At 38.9% G+C, this 25,192-nt stretch overlaps 1 protein-coding gene across 11 annotated transcripts in view; it reads left to right on the forward strand.

The window, feature by feature from the left end:
• TCF12 (transcription factor 12) overlaps nt 1-25,192 on the forward strand; it is a 155,760-nt gene that overhangs the window by 112,983 nt on the left and 17,585 nt on the right. For 8 of the 11 annotated variants that reach the window (XM_057372111.1, XM_057372108.1, XM_057372107.1 and 5 more), the window contains exons 10-14: nt 15,094-15,199; nt 16,296-16,435; nt 16,760-16,904; nt 18,421-18,485; nt 22,547-22,625. In XM_057372111.1, the coding sequence (XP_057228094.1) occupies nt 15,094-15,199; nt 16,296-16,435; nt 16,760-16,904; nt 18,421-18,485; nt 22,547-22,625 (535 nt within the window). Of the gene's footprint in view, nt 1-5,354; nt 5,519-15,093; nt 15,200-16,295; nt 16,436-16,759; nt 16,905-18,420; nt 18,486-22,546; nt 22,626-25,192 lie in introns of those variants that run through there. The other 3 variants (XM_057372116.1, XM_057372118.1, XM_057372117.1) reach the window with 2 other exon arrangements.

The following is a 25,192-nucleotide window of genomic DNA, read 5'->3' on the forward strand; positions in this document are numbered from 1 at the left end:
TGCGGGAAAAGCCCAGCCCGGGGCTGCGGCTGGACCGGCACCGCCACCCCGCAGGCACAGCCACCCCGCAGGCACTGCTCCATCGCTCACAGAACTTTCCTTGGCCATCCTGAGTTGATGTGAGGAGCTCTGTAATTCTGCGAGTTTCTGCGAGTCTTCTGCGAGTTTCAATAACACCGTTATTAATTTACTTCAGGATTAAAACGCTTTTAAGACCTGTGTAGGTTTTTAGATTGGGTAGGTTTTGAGCRCATTTTGTGATGATTATCTGGCTTTTGATAGGATCATTTATTGCCTCAGGAAAATAAACGTATTTGTTTACTTTTTAATGCAGCTATGGCTAGTGAAGACCTTCCTATAGAGGCTTTCAAGCTGTAAGTGCTTTATGTTTTCAGCAAGGTAATAGAACTTCAGCAATATGCTCTCAAAGTTGTATCTGACGGATTTTGAAACAAATTTTAAAACGCCCCCAGAGAAATTATTTTGTGATTCATTCTGAAGAATGAGATATATGGCACTTTTTCCCATTCTTCCCATTCACGAAAAATATTTGTGTCGTAACTTAAATATGGATAAATTTGATACATGTTAACATTGAATAAATTCATTATTATTTGGAAAACTACTAAAACAGAAAAGTCCTAGCTGCAGTTTCCTATTAAAAAATATTTCTTACCCATGCCCGCCAGAGGTATCAAGTTTTTTGCAGAAAAAAAAAGCCCAAGTCAACCAAAAAAACACAGAACTCCAACAACCATCCCTCAACCTTGTAATACTGCAAGATTTAGTGGTGGATAGCAATTAATATGCATTTAATTACTATTTACTGTCTATTCTCTACCCCTTAAAACTCTTACCTTTYCCCTGGTTATAATAGCATGAATGCTAAAGGTGTAGTTATAGACAAACCCTTTGAAAAGGAAAACCACCAAACTATTTTAGCTCTTGCATAGATTAGTAAATTAATTTTCCTTAAAACATCTTCCTTTGGATATTGGCAGGAGGGATTGCCTATAAAATTTAGTCTATTGGGTTATTTTAAATTGCCTTCCATACAGCTCATCTGCTCCATCTCTGCTGAGCAGCMTGCTTAGTGGTTGGTTAACACAGAAGGCTATCTTTCCAGAATTTTAAAATAAGTTAACATTTACTTAGCTGATGAATTACAGAGAGGACAGTATAATAAGCATTGTGTTTTCCCCTGAAAACAGCCAGGTTTGTTTCTTATGGCTTGAAATCTTGTCTATTCTGACAGCTACATTATGCAGCATGTTCAATGCATCCATCAGCAATGGTCCTAACTTTGCCTTTGCTACAGTTAATCATCATGAATGGTTGGCTTCAAAGTAAGCTATATTGCAAGTTCTAAGATGTATAGAATTTTTTTTCTGAATTTTTGCTGGACAAGCAGCTCAAAATTACTATGTATATTTTAGTTAGCAACAGGTTGTTCTGTATCAGTTTGAGTCTGTCTCTCCTGTTCAGGTTCCAGTTTTCTTAGAACTGATAAGAACTTTATCACTTGTGAAACTTCTGTTCCACTGTTGAATATGGTTGAAATTGATAAGAAATTCCAGCCKCGGACYGTGTGGGGTGGAGAGAGTTCTAGGGCAGTTGCCTTTGCCTTATTTCCAAAGCTAGAAGGCTAGCCCCCAAGAAGTTAATGGAAATTGGTGAGAATAAAAGATCAGGTTTCCCCTTGAAAGCAGCCTTGGGCTCTCCCTATGTTACTGTTTTTTTTTCCAACAGGACTGAAGATCACTCTTCCCAAGCAGATACTTGATACTTGGGTTTGCACATCACAGTTGCTTTTGTTGGTGAAAGAGGGGCTTTAATTTCTAGTAGCACATAATTTAAAAAGATTTGGTGCTTTTTGTGTTAGAATAGATCCATTAAAAATAACCAAACTGTAATAAAAAGCATTAACCTTTTTAAAGCATTTTGATATTTCAGTTTTGTGGAATATGTTTGACTAGAGAATGGCTCTCATCTGTTGAGGCAGTTACCTAACTATCTTTCATRTGGCATAACATTYAGTGATCTGTAGAAATKATGTTTATTTTTTAKAAATTCAAATGGTGAATTACATATGCTCTATTGTGTATTTGCTTTGTGGCTTTGACAAGTTGAACAAAAATGTATTTCACATAAAAGTTTGTTTTCAGGGAGAACATGTGGTTCATTCACAAAATCTCTTAGTGTTAAAATCATCTTTGAAAATATTCTCTTACAGGTAGCTTTGTTTATTTTTAGGTCAGTATTTCAYTCTGCATCARCTTTCATAATCTCTTTACATACTTTAGGAACAGGCAGTTTATTGTTTTTGACACACACTACAGGGTCATGAGTGGAAACAATTCGGGCTACAAAGTGCATGTCAGTTCAGTGCTCCTCTGCTGACGGCATGTCTGTCTGAAATCAAGTTTAAAAAATTGGCCCTGTCTCCAGCTGACTTGTTTTGTCAGGCTGAGTCATAAGATTAACCCTTGACTTGTCACCAAGGAAAAATGGAGTAAACAACTGTACCCTGTACAGTATCGCTGATCCAGCTATGATTCATTTCACTGTAACATGATTCTCTTAAGAAAACAAATTTCAGAGCAGCTGTTGTTTGGCTTAAATCAGGATTAGAAAAATTGCAACCACAAAACAAAAAACTTGCTTTGGACTTCAGGAGCTTTTGGAATAGTTGTCCAGTAATAGCTCCTGCAAATACAGAGTTATTGCTAACAACATAGCGTATTTTTTTTTAGCAGTCTTTCAAATTCTTGCATTTTAGGTTCATGTTTTATCTATTCTGGTGAAAGTAAACTTCTGTGGTTTAAAGTTTGATATGCTCGATACAGAGCAGATACAGTGATAGATTTTAAGCACTGAACACTTAAGATTTTATTCCAAATGATGTGTAACTGAGTGTAGGACAAATAATTTCCCTTTTGGTAAAATGCAGTTGTTATCCTTTTGATTTGTGGGGAAGYAACTCAGGAGCAAATTCATTTAGTGACTTATGGAGGGACCAGTTTGTCTACAGACGTTTGCAGTGGCGTTCCTCAGTTTTATTGATCATATTGTTGCTTTTGTCTTACCCATGTGCTGGTGAACAAGGTTAATGATTTACTTCTACTGATAAATGAGAATAGTGCTAGTAAACATTTCTAGTTAGTATGTCCTGTGTATTTTTTGTTACCTCACTCTGTAAGCATATAGGGCAACTGTRCCCAGAGCAGCCCCCCACCAGTGCTACACGGTCAAGTCAGGTTTTTCTGTTTGATGTTTTTAATGTTTTTCCAATGTTAATGTTGCTCGTATATAGGTGGATAATGGTTATTATTTGAGAGGGGACTTGATCTTGCTCTTCATCTCTAATACAACTATTTTTAAAATTGGGCATATGTGCATGGGGGAGTAGTAGCAATTCCAACTGTGCTGGTGATAGTCTTTACTTCAAAGAACTAACTGCAGTTACCCTGGAAGTACTTCCAATATATCAAAAGTTGGCATGCTAAAATTAATTTTTAAAGGGTTCTCTCAGCTTACAGACTTGAAGTAGTAAAAGTGCATTTTCCAGTGTTTAGGGTTTTTTCCAAGTTGTACATTAGTCTGAAGTAGTGTTTTTAATCTAGGGTGCTATGAGAAGTAGCACATGCAAAGATCTGAAGATCTTTTAGCATGTCTCATCTGTAGAGTCCTGAACATTAGTGAGAAGCTTTAAGGAATGGCATTGTTAGCTACAAATCAAAGCTTCTTACGGACTCTCTGGGGACTGAAATGGGTCTTTGTGGTCCCTCGGGAAGAAGGAAGCTGCCAGTCACTCTGCAGGCCTGGCAATTTAATAGTCTGCAGTATAGTGATGTTCTTTTTTGCAGCTGCTGCTGCTACGCCTTTTGTATTAAAGAGGAGTTCGGTTCAGATATCATTAGCTTTGCTGCATAGTTAAACAGTTCTGGATGCGTAGTTTGACTTGCAGTAAAAATGCAAGTGTTCTTYAGCAGATGGAAACTTCAGAATGTATTTGCCAACCTTCTCTGAGCACGGTAGTCTAATTGACTGGAAGAGTTCACTGAAAAAGCATTTGAAGCCTGAGATGTGAATATTTTTTGTCAGTGTGTATATATTCTGTATATTTATAGACACTGCAGTAGTTATGTCCTGAGATAATGGACATTATACAGAGATTTTTATCTGCTCATAGTGTTTGTCTGCAGTCAGTTTATCACCCTTATGGATCTTTTTAGTTCAGAGGGTTTCACTGACGCACGAGGTGCTTGGCAGAATGAAGCAGMCTTCTGCAACTTGCTTTCTCTCCCTGCAAATGGCTGAATTGAACTTTACCCATTTTTTTCCTTATCCTGAAATATTTTCCTGCTTTTGTCAGGAGGAAGGCAGGGAGAATTCACAGCATTGGCAGTAGACACAAATAGAGGTGGAGAAACGTGGTTGTGTGTTAACCTTTTTTTCCCCTGGATTGAATTTGCTCTCTGACGTAGCAGAAGCTCAGTTTGTAACCAGCTGTGTTCACTTGTAGAAAATAAAAAAAAGTACGCCTCATTAAGAGTTAATGTTATTTAATGCCTCTGCTCAATGAAGAAAGCAAAAAGACCCACCAGGCATTGATAGTGTGCAAATATTGAAGGATCTTTGTGCTGGAAGTTGCAGTCTGTTTGCTGTATTGAATAATTCACGTATTTGTCATGTGCCAAAGTTGTTGGGGTCCTTTCCCCTTCTCTGCCGTTTCTTGTATGAGCATAGATGTGTGCTTTATTCATACAGAAATGTATCCTACAATCTAAAGGGAGCCTGGGTTTGTGTTTCCAAGAGAATCCTTCCTTATAGTTTGTATGYCCCATCTTAAAGATGGATTTTGGGTGTTTACATGAAGTGTTATATGATTCTTTGTTTAAGCCAAGCACCGTGTGTAGCGTTGTCTGTGTCAGTGTCACTCCCCGCTCCAGGCTGCCCTGCTCGGAGGGGCCCGGGAGCGCTGGGTGCTCGGGCTTTCCCATGGGACTCGCTCCCAGCAGCTCCCCGCGCCTTTGGGAAGCTTTGCCAAAGTTGGAAGCAACTTTAGGCAGAGCCAGATGGCCGTGTGGCTGGAGCTGCATCGAGCAGCGTCTGCACGGCCACAAGTGCTCTAATTTAATTAAAACAAAAAGCAGACGATTATCTCAGGGCTTAGGACGTGCCCATGTGCGGGTTCCCTGCGGCTGCCGTTGCGTTGGGCTGCGTGTGCCGAGCCCTCGGAGCCCGCGGGCCCGTGCGCGCCTCCTCCCGGGGCCGGGGCGCGGAGCGGGGGCTGGCTCGCCCCCCGCGCCCAACCCCCGCGCCGGCCGGAGATGGTTCAGTCCTGCTTTGCATAAGCCGCCTTTGAGCGCTCCATGTGCGCGGCGGCGGGTGGATGCCGAGGGGAGCGGGAGGCGGCGCGCTGAGCCCGGCCCGCGGCAGCCGCGCCATGTACTGCGCCTACCCGGTGCCCGGCGTGGGCAGCAGCTCCCTCATGTACTACTACAACGGCAAGACGGTGAGGGGGCTGCCTTTGTCCGGGGCCGCCGCGCCGGGCCGGGCACACGCGACTTCTCGGCGCTGGGGCGGGTGCTGACCGGGGGGCGCACGGCGGGTCGGGACCGGGCCGTGAGGGGACCGAGCCGTGAGGGGACCGGGCCGTGAGGGGACCGAGCCGTGAGGGGACCGAGCCGTGAGGGGACCGGGCCGTGAGGGGACCGGGCCGTGAGGGGACCGGGCCGTGAGGGGACCGGGGGCTGCTTTGTGTGCCGGGGGACGGGCGGCTGCGCCAGACCCGCCAAAGTTTGTGTTGCTGCGTGCCCGCGGCTTTTCTCGGGGGCTCGTAGGTTTGGCTGGAGTTATTTGGGGTTTGTKTTGAAGCGGTCCCCACCCCGAGGGCTGCAGCGCTGCCCCCGCTCCGGCGGCCCGAGCCCCGGGCAGCGCCCCGGCCATCGCCGCGCACTGGGCCGGCCGCCAGCGCTGCCCTGCCTGCGCCGGACGCCCGCGGTGCGAGCTCGGAATCATCAAATGTTCCTGCGAACACGGGAGGGCTGGGGAGTGGGGGTGGGAAATCTCCTCTCTGTGTTTTAACTTTGTGGAGATTGAGCGGGGYACTTCTGTTTAGCGGTTGATACTTGTCATTTTTAAATAAGAACGCCAGTTCTGATTTTTGTGTGTAAGAATTAGCATGCGATGGTAAATTTAACCCAGTATGTTTCTTATAGTCTGTTTATTTTGTGTGTGGTTTTGGCTTTCTTCTGTTATAAAAATAGTAATAAGTAGGAAAAGGGGAGATGCTGATAGTGATCATTTTTGTGGCTTTTTTTTTCTTGTTGTTTTGTTTCGTTTCTTTATTGCTGGTCCACCTCCAGCGGACCTGTGTGAGTTTTGCTTTCGTTAGTAACCTTTTTTTTTTGCCAAGATTTTTGTTCAATGGTAATTAAATTATGAACCTTTATATTCATAAAAGACGCGGTGTATGAGCTTCTTGAATAACAGCAAAGACACTGGAGGAGAGGTTGGGGAATCAGTAAAATCACTTGGTCTCTATTTCATTTCCTTTGGTATAAATGCCAGCTGTCTTTCAAATATGAAATGATTTTTCTTTCATGTCTGCTCCAAGGCTAAAACAATCTGTTTGAAGTTTTATGTGAAGATATATATAAGACTTAAGTAAAATTAACTATACAATACCCCTGAAGCAAAGGGAATATAACTTGCATGGAGTTTTGATTTTATTCTTTCTAGAGCACAGATCACTCTATTACAACATTTCTCTTTGTTCTTGTAGCAGGAAAAAAGGCTTTGATCTTATTAAGTATTTCCAGGCGTRTAGTAGATGGAAGTACTGGTACTGTAGGAGGGCATGGCTTGAAAATTGATAGCATGTGCCTGTTATGGGTCAGAGGTGACCTTTATGAGCTTGAAAACTTAGTAAATAGATGACAAATCATATGATCATCCTATATCATGTTGCCCAAGGTTTTATTTAATTTTTTTWAAAACATCTTAGTAGCTTTTAYCACTGCCTCTYCTAGGAATACTGCAAGTTGGCCTAAATTACTAATTTAAATATACATAAGGAGGTTATGTGAAGTTGTGGGATTGGTTTTTGTGTTTTTTTTTGAAGGACACCTCTTGAGTGTGTGCCAGATCTTTGTGTAAACCTTTCTACAGTCAGACAACAGTACATACCCTAATTTTCATGTCTTATTGCTTTTACTTGTATTGTTGGATAAATTACTAGTTGATAGTATGGACTTTATTGTTYGAGATTTTTATTTAGATCATCGTGTTAGCTTTTKGRTGTTGACATTCCTCAATGCCTGCTAATGTATATAAAATCTGGTTTATTTACTCACAAAATATGTGAGAAATCACATGTAGAAAATGTGTGGTTTAAATTTTTTATTAAAAATGTGCTGTTCTTTTTAACTTCTTTAATTTGTAAGTTGAAAAAAAGATTAATGTTATGCTAAAAACCAACTATCTGAGCACCCAGTAGATGTTTYGTTGTGGAYTGGCACGTCTATTAAAARTCTGAAATATAAATCAGGGGCTTTTACTGTTAGAAGAAGTTCAGTTTTTGTAATTCCTGTATGTTTTAGTAAGAATCCATGAAAGTGGAAAGTGGTGGTTAAATACAAATTCCTTGCTAAGGAGAAAAATTTTACTGTTATGTGTAATAGGTGTTATAGGAAAAAATGCGTATTTCAAKAATCCCCTTCAAATCAAAAAGAAAAATGATCTTAATTTATTTCATAAAGAAAATAAAGTACTTGCCCTGCATTAGACGTAGCCTGCTTTTTTTGTTTCAGGTTTTTTTTTTGTTTGTTTTTTTGGTTTTGGTTTTGTTTTTTTTTTTTTTTTTTTTTTCCTTCACCTGTTGGCATATAGAAAATATTCTCAGTTTAAGGAAAGCTTACATTTTCATGCATAGCTTTTAGGGAAAAAAATTAAAACTATACTTAAAAATTGTTTCTATCAAAAAGTTTTATCATCTCTTTCACTCGAGCCATGCTGCAGACCTCCCCAAATAATCAAAATACCTAATCTCCATTGAAAATAAAGCTGCAATAATTTTTTGTAGGGATAATAGCACAAATGTAAATTATGTCTTTTTTATTTTTATTTTGATATGTAATTAAGCAAATTTCTTCRTTCATTGTGGCCTTTACATTTAGATTTTAGAAAGAGCAACGGTACCAAAATAATATTTAATAGAAGTTTGTCATCTTGGTGTTTACAGAGTAAATAGATCTGCATGATTTCCATTGTTTTCAGTTCACCTAGAAGTTTAGAAGTAATTTTTTTTTTCTATATGTCTCTAAATGTAGAATTATTTTAATGCAGATGGCAAAACAGTAATGTGAATTACCACCAAAATAAATCATTTTTTTAAGGATTCATTTTATTTTATATCACCTATAATTACTATTTCATATGAGAATAAATTTGTGGACATATTCACTTTATTATTTTATTTTGTGCATTTTATGGGTTGGTTTAATATACCAGTCTATGTACAAGTATTTTTTATTATTGAATAAATATTTGTTTTTCTCATCATAGGCTGAGMTTGAGCCCTTCTCCAAGGCGGAGAAGTTGCATTTTTTACGGTAGATTTCTACAATGCCTATTTAAAAAGAGAGGAAGAAAAAGTCAGGAGATATTTTGTATATGTGCAGTGCTTTGTGATTTGCTTTTTGGTGAACTAGCTTATACTGGAATTTTTTTGACACAATACTTTTTTCCTTGAGCATTTTGAAAGTGTAAAAAGTATTTCATATACATATTGTTGATGGGCACATGTGTGTCGATGAACAAATATACCCAGGTGTGAGAATAGCTCTGTATATTTGGGGATCTTTTAGTTCAGTAAATGCCTGTCTTGCAGCCATCACTCCCAGTGTTGGAGCGGAGTGAAACATGTTAATAATCCTGCGTGATGCTCAGATGACACGACAGCGTGCCTTGCTGCGACTATTATGGAACAAATAATGTGCTTAGGCTTCTGACATCCATGTAAAATGTTTTCAGTTTGTAAATTTTGGAGCAACCAGGTGCTAAGGTTCAATTTTGCTTTTATTAGTATTGGGTCAGCTAGTACACAGAGAGGAAGGTACAATTAAAGCTGTTCTGTACCATATGCTGCCCACAGCAACTTACACAAGGTCAAAGCTAACATTTGTGGGTCAGGACAAATATAAGATCATCTGGAAAGTCTCTAGGGGTACACGGCTGTGGACAATGAATAAAGAGAGGTAGTAAACATGGGTCAGCTGGATTTTTATTTTGTTTCTGTTTCTCGCCCTTTTCTTTCCCCTCCCCATCCCACTAAAAAAGGATGAGTTACAATTCATCCACCCAAGAGAGTTCTCCCTGCTCCACTCCATTGGGTTGAACTGCCAATCTGTTGAGCAGTGGTCCCCTGCCAGAAGGGTGTCTTGTTTGCAACAAGCTTTATTAATGCTTTCAAGTGAAGGTTATGTCCATTTCCTTGGGCAAATGTCAGCAGCTAGGGACGGGATCAGGTGCTGCATGGGGCAGATCTATATTTCTCAAAACCTGCGCCCCAAAGAGGAGCACGCCCAGTTTGCTCAGTGCCTTGGYTCCCATTGTCATGTCCATGTCGAGCTCTGGCTGTAGAAATACAACAGTCTGTGCTGGAGGTGCAGAACCAGAGAGTGAGTTTAAATTTTTTTAGAGAATTGCAGAGAAGAGAGGGACAAATGAAAAAGATGGCCTCCATCCACTACTGCATCTGCCTGTGGGCAGTGCTGGTTCTGGCAGTTCCTCCCACAGCTCTGRGAGCAGCTTTCTGTAATACAGGGAACAAGTTAACAAGCAGGCAGAGTAGTTTCAACTGTTCTGGTTTTTGTTTCCTGAAAATCTGAATTTAATCAGGAATTTTTGAAGACATAGTTGCATGTGTCCGTTAGTGACGGCATGATTTGAAGAGTGTGGTGAAGAGATTTTGCTTAGCAAATAAAATATAAAAAGGTTATTCAAGCAGTATATAAATATATATTTCTAATGTTTTTGCTGCCTTACCTTCTTTTTCCTCTCCTCTCTAGTTTACACTACAACACAAATAAAAACTATTACTGYTACTAATAAAAAACCAAACCAGGCCAAAAAGTGTCGAAGTACTGAATTAGAGATTTTTGCTACGTTTGCCTGTCGCTTTTTAACATGACTTAGAAATTGTCAGTCCCTAGGGAAGAAGCTAGGAAGTACTTGTGCTATGYATCATGACAGTGGGGTTCTGCATTTCAAAAATATCCAAATAGGCATGTATAGCATGCCTAAAATGCATAAACATTTATTTAAAATGGAATTCAGCTTAGCTACTTTTAGAAATTAGAATTTTATRCCACCCTTAAAAAATATTGTTTGATTTGCAGACAGGACTGTTCCCTTAAACGAATCTTTTATTTTCATTCTGGATGGTGAGAAGAGTTTCTTAAGTACATGAATCTTTACACCTGGTATTAGAAACAAAATTATGGTTGAGGATATGGTTATATTGACTTTGTACACTAGGACTGTTCATTTTATCATCTTGCTTATATATCARTTAAACAGGAATTTAGACTGGATCTTGGGTTTGGTTGGGGTGTTTTTGGAAGCTTCTCTCTTGCTGTAAAGAGGAGTCTGGAAAACTGTAGTTGATATTCCACATTCCTGAAGTTTTAGCATATAATTAGGTCAGAAAAATAGTAAACATGAAAACAAGTTTCTCTTTTCCTAGAACTGCCTTTCAGCAAAATTARCTTTTGCTACAAAACCTGCAGATAATACGCTGTAAAATTTTGCCACATGTACAAATCATTCATCAGTGCTCACTTGCATGACTGATGCTGATGGAATGTAGATAGGCTACTTAGCAGMGTTTACAAGCTACAGACAAAATAGGTTATTTATCTTTACTGGTTTTAAAAAATTCTGTGTCTCAAGCAGCTTGACAAATATTTTTCTGAACTTCCAAGAATTGCTAATAACTATGCCTAAATGAGTAACATAATTCATAATTTCATAAACAGTGTGTGTGATAGGAGCCTTGGTCTTGAGATAGCATGATCTCATCGGAAGTTTGGTTGCTTCACTGCTATTTTTTTTAATCTGCTTTTAACATTAATATTAAACATTGATAAATATTTAAGAATTTGAAACAGGAAAATTGCCTGAGAGGATGGATGCCAACAGGAGGACTCCAAGTGTTATATTTATTAAATGCATTTATAGAATGAGACTTGGAAGTTTTACTTAGCATAAAATTTGGTAAACCCAGATCTTCAAATTACTGTTGATATTATTGGCACTTGTATTAGTAAACAGAAGCAGCAGTCATTAATATTTGAAATGTTTTAGATATATTAGGTCCATGTAGCTTTCACAGTGGTGTTCATTACCTGTGTTAATCACCAAGGCAGATTTCATAACTGAGATGATGCTTTTGTTTTGATTAAACCTGATTTGGTACAACTAATGTCTCCTCAGTTCTGTTCTGAAGTCAGCCCCCACCTCTACCCCTCAGAAAGAGGGGTTGTCATCCTGCCTTTCCTGCTGAAGAAACATGAACCAATTCAGGGCGCAGGAGAGACTGATGTCTGTCTCTGACTTGATGTCCTCTGCAACTCGTTTGTGCTACTTGCTTCAGCGGAGGCTATCAACCCTTCGGGAGCATCGCAGGGTTTGGATTGATGTATATATTAGCACAACTCCAAAGAAGTCGAGTCCAAGACTTGATAAGTCATGTAAAAAAAAAAAACTGGTTTTGGCTTGCGTTTATCAGAAGGAAATTTCCCATTCATAATGGGAGAGTGTTTTGCTTGTCAGCTTGGAGACACGTTCGGTGCCTGTGGGCACAGTACTTTTGAGGGGATTAAAGATGGGCTCCACTTCTACCTGCTGGAGACAGCCCTCTTCAAGGAGACTGCAAACAGGCTGACCTTTTAACAGTATTGCTTCCTTGTCTTAGTGGGAATGTCAGCCAGGAAAAACTGGTTTGATGCCTCCTGGATGTCAGCGTTATCAGTTTAATAGCTAAAAGAGGCCGTCTTGAGCAGCCACGTCATATTTTTAACAGCCTTACTCAGCTGTTGCAGAAGAGAAAGCCCTTTAAGTAGGACACAGAGTCCTGCTRGGGAGCTGCTGCACAGCCATGGCAGCAGCCACGGGGGTACCTTTGGCAGGGTAGGGGTCCCCAGTGCATGTGGGCCTTTCAGAGTGAACAGACCAGTTGCCCTGATGCATTGCTTCCAGACATAMAAATAAAATTCCATCCTTTTTGTCAGCTTTCTTACTTAAAAACCTTTGCATTTTGCAACTCAAAGACTTTGGGTTAATTTTAGTAAGATTTCTCCTTTGCTATTAAATTTTGTTTGTAGTAACGCAACATAAAAATTATGATTAGGTCATTAACCAGAAAAAACCCGGCGCTCATCTGCAGGTGATCAGATGACATCAGAAGCCTGGTTTTAATTTGTGGGTAGTTCTGATTGTAACTAAAAGAGACTCGCTCCTTTTGTGGAATTGGCTGGCTATTTCCCCACATCTGGAGTTAATGAAGTCTTTGAGACCACATCAGTTGTGTTTTGCCGCAAGAACCCTTTGATCTGAAAAATCTAGACTGGCACAAGTGCAGCTTCATAACATTGCAGCTATGTTTTTGCAAGCTATAGTTAAGATACCAAAACAAGCAGAAACTATATGAAGTTATGTGTCTGTGCTAGGACTTTCATGTAGCTGTTTGGAAGGGCCTCTTTTACCTTTATATAATTCATAACATTTTTATTATGTTAATGCTTTGTACAGATGTATCTGTAAATTATACATTTGGAGGARTTTTTGAGTTTAATCCCCCCTTTGGGATGGTGTTTAATCAGATTTTTTTAAAATCACCCAGTTACGTAAAATGTTAACATTTCAGTCTGAAGCTTGTATTTACAAACCTCATCGATAACGTTGCAGTTTAAAATAAGTAYAATTCGTCACTGTAGGTGACTTCACATTAATCAGTGTACATCTCCATGGCAGTGCTAAATGTCATAAAGCTTTGTTTCCACTGCTGTCCTGTGACAGTGATAGATTATCCATCAGCTATAGCATATGCTGTGTTATTCTGCACAACAGAGAACTTGTAAATTAAGCCCAGTTTTACCTAATATGTTTGCAGTCTTATGAGTGCGAGAATTTACAATTTGACAGAGTGACATTTCTGTTAAAATATGTCTCAGGCATGGAATATACATGCATTCATCATATAGAGTAAATACATATGTACTGCGAACATTGCTCAGAATGTATTGTCATTCTGTCACTCAGGTCTGGTAAGCATCTCTATTTTACATTTATTCCATAAACTGAAAAATTTCGAGTAAAATATTGAGCAGAAGCTTTCCGAAAAGCTTTATTTCCTAAAAATTTTCATTTGTTTTCAATAAAACCAACGGTAAGCAAGCCCGTAACTTCAAGTTTTGAGTTTTCCACTTGACTCCTTCTAATCAGGTGTCTCTTAACCTGCCTTTTTCATTGTGTGGCTTATCCCGACAGCTGTGCCTTGGCTTCGCGCTCTGTGCCCTTGTCCTGKTTCCTTCATTGCGGAATTGGAGCGATTTTGCTGAAATGGTGTTGCTGTGGAGCGGGGCCGAGAGCGCAGTGAGCGGGCGCGGGTGATGTAAGAGCGCGCTGGCTCAGGCACATGCCCAGCCATTTGTTCCGACAACAGCAGGGCTGCAAAAGCGTTCGGCAGCGGGAGGAGGGGTATTGGGATGCAAATGGAGCGGGACTTGCTCACTTCACTATCCTCCATGTCCCCAGCAGAACAGTCACCCTCCTCGAGGACAATGGTTCTTTTTTAGGGGAATTTAGGCTTTTTTGTTGGCTGGCTTGGCTTTCCTGGCCCTTCTCGTGCTTGGTAAACAACGTTTCAGAAAGGCCAGGGAGAGATGTGGATGCCATAGAAACATGCGTGTGCCTGTCTGTGCATAGGAGTGGATCAAAATAATCACTTTTGAATTTTAGGGCACTTATTAAGTTKCATAATATAAGCTTTAGGGTTTTGAAACTATTCTTCCTATATGCATTTATTAAGTCATCTGTAATTTAACAAGATAAACAGTTACAAATACRAAATTTTTTATTTCATAGCAAAAATAGGCTTCAGTTTCAATGCCACATTTTTATATTTTTGCTGCCGTATATGTTGATTTGCTTTTTATTAAATTTATCTTTCAACACGCACTAGTCATTGCAATATTCAGTACAGAACAGCTGACTATGGGCAGAGTCCTCGACTCTGTGAATACTGGGYCTTGTTTATTTGACTTAACTTACTCCTGAATACACTTTATATTTCTTTTTATAGTTCTGCAGTGAAAGACTTTGAGTCATTATGTTTATTTGACATCTTACATTTTTAACTTGAAAAGAAAATTTGTTGCTTGCAAGTTGAGAATGGGCATTCCGCTGGCGTGCTCACACTGAAAAAACAATAATACTGCTTTTCTTTAATGCTAGGCCAGTGTGAAAATTCCRTGGTCGCTGTTGCAGTTTTAGGATTATTCCTGAGGACTTGCATGCATGTATTTCTGATGACTCTCCAAAGGCATGCGAGTTTCTGAATGGATGATACAATGGTTGCATTAAAGTCTTTCCATTTGTCACTGGATGTTCTTTTCCTTTCCGATTGTTGGGATGCCAGCTAATTAAATATTCAAACAGACATACAGTTGTTTTAAAATAAAATTTGTTTGGGGCCCAGTTGTTTTATCTTGCTTTTTTATCTTGAGCAACAAGTCTATGCGAGTCGTGCACTTAGAAAGCAAAATCAGCATTCAGGCTTTTATCAGGCCACCTGGCTGAGTTGGCACACCAGAAAGTGTGTTGTTAGGATCATTTTACTGTAGTTCCTCTGTACTGTGGCAACTTGCTAAAAAGCAAATAAAACAAGGGCAACAAATGCTGCGGCTTGCTACACTGTTCTTTTTTTATTTGTGCTTTCTCTCTGTATCTGTATGCTGTTGCTGGTTTTTTAACGCACGGCCCCCAATTATTGCTAACCTGCTTTTATTGCTCTCCAATGTGTAGGTGTATGCACCATCCCCAAGTTCTGATGATTTCAACAGAGAATCTCCAAGTTACCCATCTCCTAAGCCACCAAGCAGTATGTTTGCTAGCACTTTCTTTATGCAAGGTAGGTAAAATGTCACTTGTCCTTTGGGCAGAAATCTGCAGTCAGACACTGTTTTACTGGGTGAATGAAGAAGTGTAAAGGGAACATAYTGTGCTAGAACCTATGGTTAAGTTTTATATACTTCTAAAACAGTTAGATGAAGGGAACTGTCTGTTGATGTAAAGTTTTTCTCATGACATTAATTGCTGACTGAAATTTAAAGGGATTACACACCAGGCCAGATGGACAGAATTCCCATCCTTTGATTTGTAGGGGCTTCAGAGCAGCACACTGGAGTGATAGAGAAAAATGAGGTGGGGTCTTATTGACTTTTCTGGAATTCAACTGTACAATATCAGTTMACAGTCTTAAGTTCTCAAATGCTTGTATATCTAGCGTGCCAGAAAAAAGGGAGTTTGCTCTGAATGAAACAAGAGCAGAATCCATTTCCTCAGCCTCACGTCACACAATTAGCTCGTGCTGCAGTCTGKTGAGGGTTTGGAGCACATGGAGAGCTCAGTGTCTCAGTACGGGAATTCACAGAGCGCTTCAGTCTGTGCTACAGAAAGGAAACTGCACTGATACACAGGCTAAGGCTAATGTAATGTACTCATTTCAACTACTTAAATCTGCTATTTTGAAATGTTTTTATATTTTTGTGGTGCTAGGGTATCTTAGACTATAAATTGTTTGTTTTAGGCAGTGTATGTTTATGGTGGGTTCTGTTTGGCCAAACTTCTTACCCCTCCACCTCCTTTTTTATTATTTCTTACAGTCTGGAGTTTTTATCAATGCTCTTGATTTAAATCTGGCCTTACTGAAGGTCTGTGTAATTAGCAGAAGTGCTTGGTATTTTCTCAGCTGTGGTTGGATTATATTTCAGCTATAAAGCCTCTGTTGTTTCTTYGGGKTTTTTTTAATAAATATAGCAACAGCGTGGTGGCATGAAAATAGAAAATGCAGTATAAACTGGTTACCATTTCCCCACTGATCTTCATCTCAGAAGCTGAATTCTGTATTTGTTTAAAATAATCCTTGAAAAGAACAGAGAAATCAGTATTCTTCATTAAATGTATTTTTCTTGTTTTCTTTTCTGTTGAAAAAATACAAAAAAAAGATGGGACCCACAATTCTTCTGACCTCTGGAGTTCATCCAATGGCATGAGCCAGCCTGGCTATGGTGGGATGCTTGGAGGCTCCTCTTCCCACATGTCCCAGTCCGGCAGTTACGGCAGCCTGCACACACATGACCGTTTGGTAAGATTGACACACATTAATCTGTTTATAGTTGTGTATGGAGATCTAACTTAGGAGTATTAATTTCTCCTTTGCTGCTCATGTATGTCAGTTAAAAACCCGATTGTTAGAAATCACAAACCTCCTGTATTGAATTTATGTCCTTTTAGTTATGTCTGTTGTATAAATAAAAATCTGGGGCTGTATAGAGGATGGATGAATCTGTTCAGAGGATGGATGAGTCCCTTCTGTAATAAAGAGCTGGGTGTTATATATTTGGTATCTTAAAATATCAACATTTATTTAAGGATTACTTAATGTCTTATGTCTGCTTCTCCTCTCCAGAGCTATCCCCCGCATTCAGTCTCACCTACAGATATAAATGCCAGTCTTCCTCCAATGTCCAGCTTCCATCGTGGCAGTACCAGCAGCTCACCTTATGTAGCTGCCTCACACACTCCACCTGTCAATGGATCAGATAATATTCTGGGTAAAATGTTCTTCCTGCCTTGTTTTTTTTTTTTTTTTTTTCATTTTACAAGAAAATGAAATTTAGAGCTGCATGATGCACAAAATTAGTAAGATTTAATTTATGCCATGCTTGTAGATTGGGAAATATTCATCACTGTGATATTTCTGTCCTCAGTATGGCTGAGATGAGGCAAACTGTTTTTCAGTCAACTTGAGACTTACTGGTTTATTTGCTTTCACAGTCAAGCCTATGCTTGAATGGATGTGTCTGGTTAAATGGCAGCTGTCCTTCTGTTTTTCACTATATGCACTTGTCCATATAGGTGGTTCTTATGCTGAAGTTTTCAGGGCTACTGTGTCACCAAAGCACTGCTCTGGAGAGAGGCAAGAAGGCTATTTCTATGGGGAGGTTGATAAAGTACATCGTAAATTCCTCTCKTAACTGTTTTAAAGATTACAGAGTAGCCAGTACTGTGGCTGGTTTAGTCTCCTCCGTGCTCATCTAGGAAGCGTGAAATACAGGCTGATCATCTGTTCCTTGCACATATTTGCACATCTTAAGATTCAGTTCTAGAAATTAAATGCTTGTCACTTCCATAGGATTTGCACGTAACTTCATTTTAAGGAAGTGGAATTTAGTGAGGGTGACTACGTTAGTTTTGATTTGGGAGCATGTTTTATACTAAGAACTTTAAACAGAATCCAGTTAATGAATCTGTATGGGAAATTCAGGCTGGAATTTCGAGTTTGTCACAAACTYGAAACTGTGAGTGTTGCATTATTTGGATTTCTGATGGTGAATGGCTTACATTCACACTCAATACATTTTTTGGCCTTAGAAGGAGATAATTGGAGAAAGAAAATTTKCTTTTAGAGGGTCTGTCTTCTACAGCAAAGCAGACATTTCAGAGGATTCAGTTCCTCTCTGTTTCCAATTGGCAGGGCTTCAGACTTCCTCTTGGCTTAATGGTGTGTGGAGCAAAAGGGCATGCGAAGCTTCTGACATGCAACTAAGAGCAGGGGTGACAGAAAGCTCGGTGCATCAGAGCTTTTCAGGGACTTTTTAAACTGAAGATGAGAGTRCAACACAGGGAATTTGAATGGAGTAGCAAGGAGACACACGAGGAAATATTCTGTGAATTTGGCTTTAAGAATTAATTAAATGTGTGGCACTTTAGTGATATGAGCTGCAATAATATAATTTTCAGATTTAGAGTTTTCTTTCCACATTTTATTAAAATTAGACTATGATCACAGAAAATAAGTTGTCATTTTCTAGCTGCTTGCTGTACTTGTTGGTCCTTAAGTTATCACGGTGATACTGTGTTTGACTTTTAAGAGGAGAGCATCTAAACSTAAATCTAATTGTTTTAATTAAATTTTTAAGTCTAATGAGAACTGATTCTATTGACACTGACTTCCTCAGAAAATCCATTTAAAAAGTGGTGCTTAACTTTATGTGATGAGTAAAATAATAAAAGTGAATAAAATTTTAGCTTTAAAAATAAGTGTTGGGTTTACTTTCCACATTACAGGAAACAGAGGAAATGGTGCTGGAAGCTCACAGACAGGTGATGCACTTGGAAAGGCATTGGCATCTGTAAGTAGCAGTTAGAATATGCAGATCTGAAACACATATTTTGATCCCTTATCCATGTGTCATTCATTTTGTAATATCAAATCAGAAATTTTCACATATGGAGTTAAAACAATGTACTATGAAGCAATTTCATATACTAGAAAAATGTCTTTAAATGCAAGAGAAAAATGCTTTTATTTGGAGAAGRCTCATTCTGACTTCTTTTTCTTCAGGTGATCAAAATATTTAAAGCAGATAGAGTTTTAAAAGCTAGTTAGGCAAAGTAAAAAAYACTCATAAAAAGTTAAAGCTTTGATTTTTTTTTTCTGTAGTGTTTTAGGTAAAGTCAAGTATTTTTAACATTAGTCTTAGTGCAGATCTTGCCTCCAGGTTTGAAATGTTTTCTCAGTGGCCTGATAATTTATGGAACAGCCTTCAGAATGTTGTATATGCATAAATTTCAAGTCTTAACTCCTGTTGGAATAATGTAAAACATGGCAAGTATTTTCAATCTCCTATAAGCCCTTTTTCCATGTGTGTGCATACAGCAATTACTTTGTCATTGGTACAATCAGATGTACTTTTTATAAAAGAGTAATTGATGCACTGCAGCAGAAATTTCAGAGTTGGGAATGGTGGCTGGGGAAGCACTTTGTATTTCCTGTATGGAGCAAACTCTGCAGCCCTAAATGACTGTCCCCATGTTGGGTTCTGCATCATTCACCTCATACCAGTGAATGCAAATGTGCATATTCATGCAGATCCTGTTACCCATGCATCCTTCAGAGGGTTAAAGGTTAAAAGATTACCAGATCTGATAATGTCTGTAATGTCCATATTGGGGAAGAGAACTCTGACCTGCTGGCTTTGAGGAGAAAAATGTCCCTGTTGCTTTCAGGGATTCAGCAAGTAGATAACAATTCGGGAGTCCAGAGGGCAGTTAACGCTCTCTTTTGGTCGGTTTGAGACCTGTCAGAAAAGAACAAGGATCATTTTGCCTCCTAGAAATAGSAATGCTCACATACTCCAGGCTGTTCATTGCTCTGCAGATGTATTTGGGTGTCTGCTGTTCTGCAACCAGAACAAAATTTCGTTGTTAAGTCTGAGACGCTGGCCAGTTAGACCTGTGGGACTTCGTGACATTTTCCACTCTCTCCTTTCCTAAATGATTTTCTCATCCTTTCAGGTATTTTTGTCCAAGTCACTAGCTGAGAAAGCCAGGCTGATGTTTTGAGGAAAAACTAAATATATTGCGAGTGGAAGTCAGGGCAGAAATGTTTAATCTAACTGGTGGGTGGGCTCTGGTTGTCATAGAAACTTGTTTCTGTCATCCCGTGTTGTTGCTTGGCAGGAGCAGCCAGGTCATTCCATAAATCATTTCTGTCATAGCTGATGGTGATGCATTCCATCTGCTCTATCAGTGCATGCCATAGTCTGCACACTTCAAATCCCTCGCCTCATCCATCTGCTTCCCCCGCACCCCGCGCACCCAGCACACTCCTCGCGCTCGTTCAGCRTGCTCTCGGCTGGGCCAGCAGGGAGGTGGGCTCTCCTGCAGGTGAAGCTGACACACATGAAATTTGACAGCTAGTAAATCAAGAGTATTTTTCTGTTTGAGCAAAGTTTTATTTAAATACTGCAATTGTCTTGCCTTCCCCCCCCCCCCCCCCCCCCCCAAAGATGACACTTTATTCCTTTCGGTTTGGATTTTAAATGCTGCTACTGCAACTGTTGAGAAGAATTTCTAGTTCTAAAATTCTGTTGATGTACATCTCACAATAGGCCTTTCATGTGCGAAACATCAGAGGATACGACATTTGTTCTTCAGTTTAGGTATTAAAGACCATACAGAATAGTATGTGATTAAACATGTAAGGCCAGATAATACATTTGCAAAGGTTCTTTTATTTTAGGTTTAAGCCTGGATAATTGTGGTCTTAATCTCAGGGTAGGCAAGAAAGAGAATTGTACATGAAAGTATTTACACAAAGTTCCCAAAGCCCTGTGGATTATGCATTAGTTTGGATAATGAACTAGTATAGATAGAAAGAAAAGAAAATCTGGGTATTCGTGCCATTTCTAATGTGTTTCCCTGAACATTTGCCAAACAATAACCCTTTAAGATTGTGCCCATGGAGGGTTATATGGCAGGAGAAACATCTGGTTTATTTCATTGCCTAATGCCAAATCAAAACACTTGGTCTTTAATTTAGAGGAGATCAAACAGGAGGACTGTTTAACTTTGTTGATTATATCAGACCTCTTTGTGATAACTTATGTTTTGATTCCTACCTCAGCACTAGGGTAAAGGCCTTTGTACCGTCTCGGTAGTTAAATAGCCACTGGTCCCTGCACAAAAGAAAAGAAAATGTAGGGAAGTTGACTTCTAAAAGTAATTCATGAATTAAGTTTCTTTGTTGCTTTAGACTCAATAACATTAACATAACAAAGCCTAACTGAAATGTACACTGTAGTGTTTAAAAAATTGGACTAACAGCTCCGAGGTTTGGCTCTGCAGGCTCTCAATTGTGCAGCTTTTGTCTAAGAGCCTTTTCATTAGATCCTGGCATATTGGCACCCCACTGATTGGAATGGACCATGACTGATAGGAGGAGGAGTCTCATTTGTTGCAGTAAAATTAGTCATGTTACCATTTAAGCCTGGCAGAAGGTGTCAGGGTTGTTCATCATTGGTCATTTAACAGCGCAGCGGTCAGGGACTGCATGCAGAATGAATTCTGACCTCGTGTTTTAATTGTGGCTTTGCTATACTGCAGGTTTTCCCTGTTATAAAATACAGCAAAATAAAATTGGCAGGTAGACCTGTGGRAAACAAGCAATCTCAAAGAAAACTTTGTGGTCTTTCACTTTATTTTAATTTTCTGTGTCTTATTTGTCTGGAACTCTCTGCAGTTCTTATACTGGCACCCAACATTTATTTTTATGCTGATGAACAATGCATGAATTTCCTCCGGTAGTATGAGGTAGTTTGTTCTAAATATATTTTCTTTCTAGCATGTATGAAAAGAAGGAAGCATTTCCATTAGGGAATTGATGGTCTTTTTTCTAATGGAAAAGTATGATAGACCAGGAAGGAGCATGTGGTCTGTCAGGTCCTGCTTTTGTCRGTTCAAAAAATACAATATGGAACTTAATAAAGTTATTGTCAGCGAAATGCTGTAATGTCATATTGTCTGTGTGAAGAGACATCAACCACACTGCCAGTGAAGATTTTTTTAACTGCCATCTGATGACTAACAAATCCCCGTCTCTGCTCAAGTAAAACAGGTTTGAACCAATGACCTATAAAAATATGTTCTGAAGTCCATAGTCAGCCTCTAAATCTATTCAATTCCCTGTATAAAATGGATTTTCCCAGTGCCTTGAGATTTTAATTTTTAATTAAAGCTTTAAGCATTATGTCTTCTATTTTAACCAATAGTTTTTAATTTCATTAATCTCAAGGAAATAATTGTTGTAAGTTGAAGTTTAGTATCTCAGGAGGCCAATTGATACTGAAATAAGAGAGAAGTATATTATGTGCTGCAATACATTGCAAGAGGAACAAAATCTCAGGTGTTTTTTGTTTGGTAGGTACCAATARTAAGCAAGCCAGAATGCTTTCTTGGTATTTTGTGAAGAATTAAATTTTAGAAGATAACATGTGTTGACTGCTAAAATCGCTCTCTAAAGTTTGCAAAGTCATTATTCATTGGCATTTTCCTGAAGTTTTGTTTGATATAATTAGCTGTGTACTGTGAACTCTTACGTGTATCATTCCCCTGCAGTGACAGAAAGGCTGTAATTTCTGCTGCTGTTAAATGAGAAGGAAGGTCAGTTATACTTGTGCCACTATGAAATACAGGCTGTGCTTATTTGGACAGCTGCTTGAAAATGAAAGTTCTTTGGACATTTTTAGAGCCTTGAGTGTAATAAAGCAGAYCTGTGATTGAAGGATCAAATTGCGTTTTTCATCAATCCAGAATCAAGAGTGATAATTAAAACATGAAAAAGAATACTAATAGTTTTTTTCCCTGTGTATTRTAACATATATTGATGTATAATCTCTTTGTCTGTTACCAGATTTATTCTCCTGATCATACCAGCAGTAGTTTTCCGTCAAATCCATCAACACCGGTTGGATCACCATCGCCTCTTACAGGTGCAGACTGGCCGTTTGTCAATAACATGTTTGTTGTTTTGAAAACACCCTGTTTGGAAACACAGTGAAATCAGCATTAACTGTCTTGCGTGTGAATTTTGGTTGGTTTTCCATTGTACAAAACAAAGATTTATAAATCCTGATTCTGTGATATTTTGTTGGGGACATTCGAGTCCTGGCAACTGCCTTTGAAAATTAGCTAATTAAAATAATGTTTGAAAGCATTGACTGACCATATAGTACTAGGGCAGATTTGCAGTGTTTGAGAGAAAGAAGAGTGATTTGATTTGATTACCTTTTTTTTTTTTTAAAGCTATATATTAAAGCTCTGCGGCAGCTTTCAGTGACAAACACAGCAGATGTGTGTTCCCTCTAATGAAAATATAGTAGGCTATGAGACTATCCAATTTTTACACAAGATAGCTTTTCATTCATATCTTTCATGAATGTTTTCATTCTATGGGAGAAGAATTTCTGGCATTTTTCAAAATCTGTATTGCTGCCACCTCTGTCACCTGTGCTTTGTGTGTTTGTAGCGTGAATGTGGGAAGGAGCATTCCAGTGTGGAGATGAACTGTGGGCAGCTGCCTACAGCTATTAGCGGTAGTGCAGCTTTCACAGACACTGTGGCCTCAGCTGTCTAGTAAAAGTTGAACAGCTGTTCTCCACATAGAGAGGACTGTGAAAGCTCCATTGACTTAAATTTGTTGTTTAACAAAGAACTAGAATTACAAGTAAGATGATGTAACTTTAACCCTGTTCTTTCCGATAGTGCAATTTGTTAAATTATTTAACATTTATACAACAGTCTGTTTCTCCATTTTCTGTTGTTTAATATATCCCGCAGGCTCCTGACCATTGGTCACTTTTTTCCAAGAGTGTTTTGCTTTTTATAAAACAACAGAATTACCTTAAGGTGAAAAGGGTATAGAATGAGCTTAGCTGAACCCTTTCGTGATCTAGATGAATAAATTATTAAATGTACTGCGTGCAAAATGCACTCATAATTGTATGTATGTGAATATGCATATCTCTATATGCAATGTCACTCAAAGCCTCSATCATTTATGCTTCACTTCTGTTTAATGGACACTGCTCTGGTTTTCWGTGGATGTAATGGATTAATGAGTATCTGACATGGCTTACCTGAGCAGCTGCTTTGGGCATTTCTTTTCTATTACTGAATAATCCATGTTGAATTGAGTAATGATGGGATTAATGGGATTTTTGATTTAGTGATTACAGTTGACAAAAAATGTTTTGTGTATTCTGTTGTACTGAAAAGGAAGATCAGACCAGAAAAATATTATTATTTTCTTTTTAACATCAAAAACAAGTATTGAAAACATTTTGTGGCTGGAAGAAGGAAGTTCTGACATTTAAAAGTATTTAAAATTTTGAAGATGCCAAAGAGGTTTTTTTCAGGATTTGCCTAATTAGATACTACACTCATTTTGTAAGCATGAAAGCGCTACCTAATTTCTGGTTGTGAATACAAATTTGAGGTCACAAAATTTTGTGTTTTCGTTTTGCTGTTGTTGCCTTTGCCTGTGGCAACCTGTATGAAATGTAWAACTCTCCAAAATTTGCACTTTTAATTTGTGTTGCTTATTCTGGATTCTGGTGGTTAAGACAGTAGTAGATATAAGTAAATAATACTGARATCCTTTTCAGGCTCAAACTTAGCATCTGCTTCACATTTGTACCATCCCACCCCCTTTAATTTCAGTGATACAGAATTTATCAAGCCTTTGGTAAATTGCTCCAGTAGTTAATTACCTTCATTTATGAATCTGGACTTTTATCTTTATTCCCAGATGAGTCACTAAGAACACGGTGAAGCACAATGTGAAGTAATTACTGCTGCATTTATTGCTATTTATACTCCTGGTAGCCATTTTCCATCTTGACCCAAAAAGTTATTACAGATAAAACAAATGTTTTATGTGTACTAAAATAATATATTTTGGAGCATTTTAGCCATCATTKTCATTTTCCCCTTTTGCAGTTAGATATTTGTTTAGTTAGCATTTGTAGTATTGCAGATTGCTTAAGTCATAATTTGCCTATCCTTTAATTGTAAATTATGGTAGGAGTACTCTGTTTACCAGGGAAARCACTGAGAGATACCAACGTCATGAGACCTTGGGGTTCATAAGCTCRTGACTGACTCTTTGGCTCTTACATTGCTGAATGAGGATTAATGATGTTTTTTAATTCAGTTAAGTAAAAGCTTGGAGAACAGCTTCATGAAAACCCCCAAGTATTATGAGACAGTAGTGTGCATCTCRCCTTCCCTGCCCTCATTTAATTTCTAATTTTACATAAACATGCCCAGAGCTGAGCGTCTTGCATAGTTTTAATGATTGTGTACAGGCATRGGAAGTTTATATAGGGATGTGAATGGTGGGAGCCTTGGTATTTTAAGAATCCTTCTGCTGGGATCAGAGGTATTCAGGAGGTTCTGTGGGTTCTGAGGATGCAAAGCCAGCCCTGTGCAGCTCCAAGTGTGTGTTTGAAAGGGGAGCCAGAGGATTAGTGTTGGGGAGACTCGGGGTAAGAACAAT

Source organism: Malurus melanocephalus, unplaced genomic scaffold (assembly GCF_030028575.1).
Source record: "Malurus melanocephalus ecotype Western Australia unplaced genomic scaffold, MMel_1.1 scaffold_163, whole genome shotgun sequence".
NCBI classification, from domain to species: Eukaryota; Metazoa; Chordata; class Aves; order Passeriformes; family Maluridae; genus Malurus; species Malurus melanocephalus.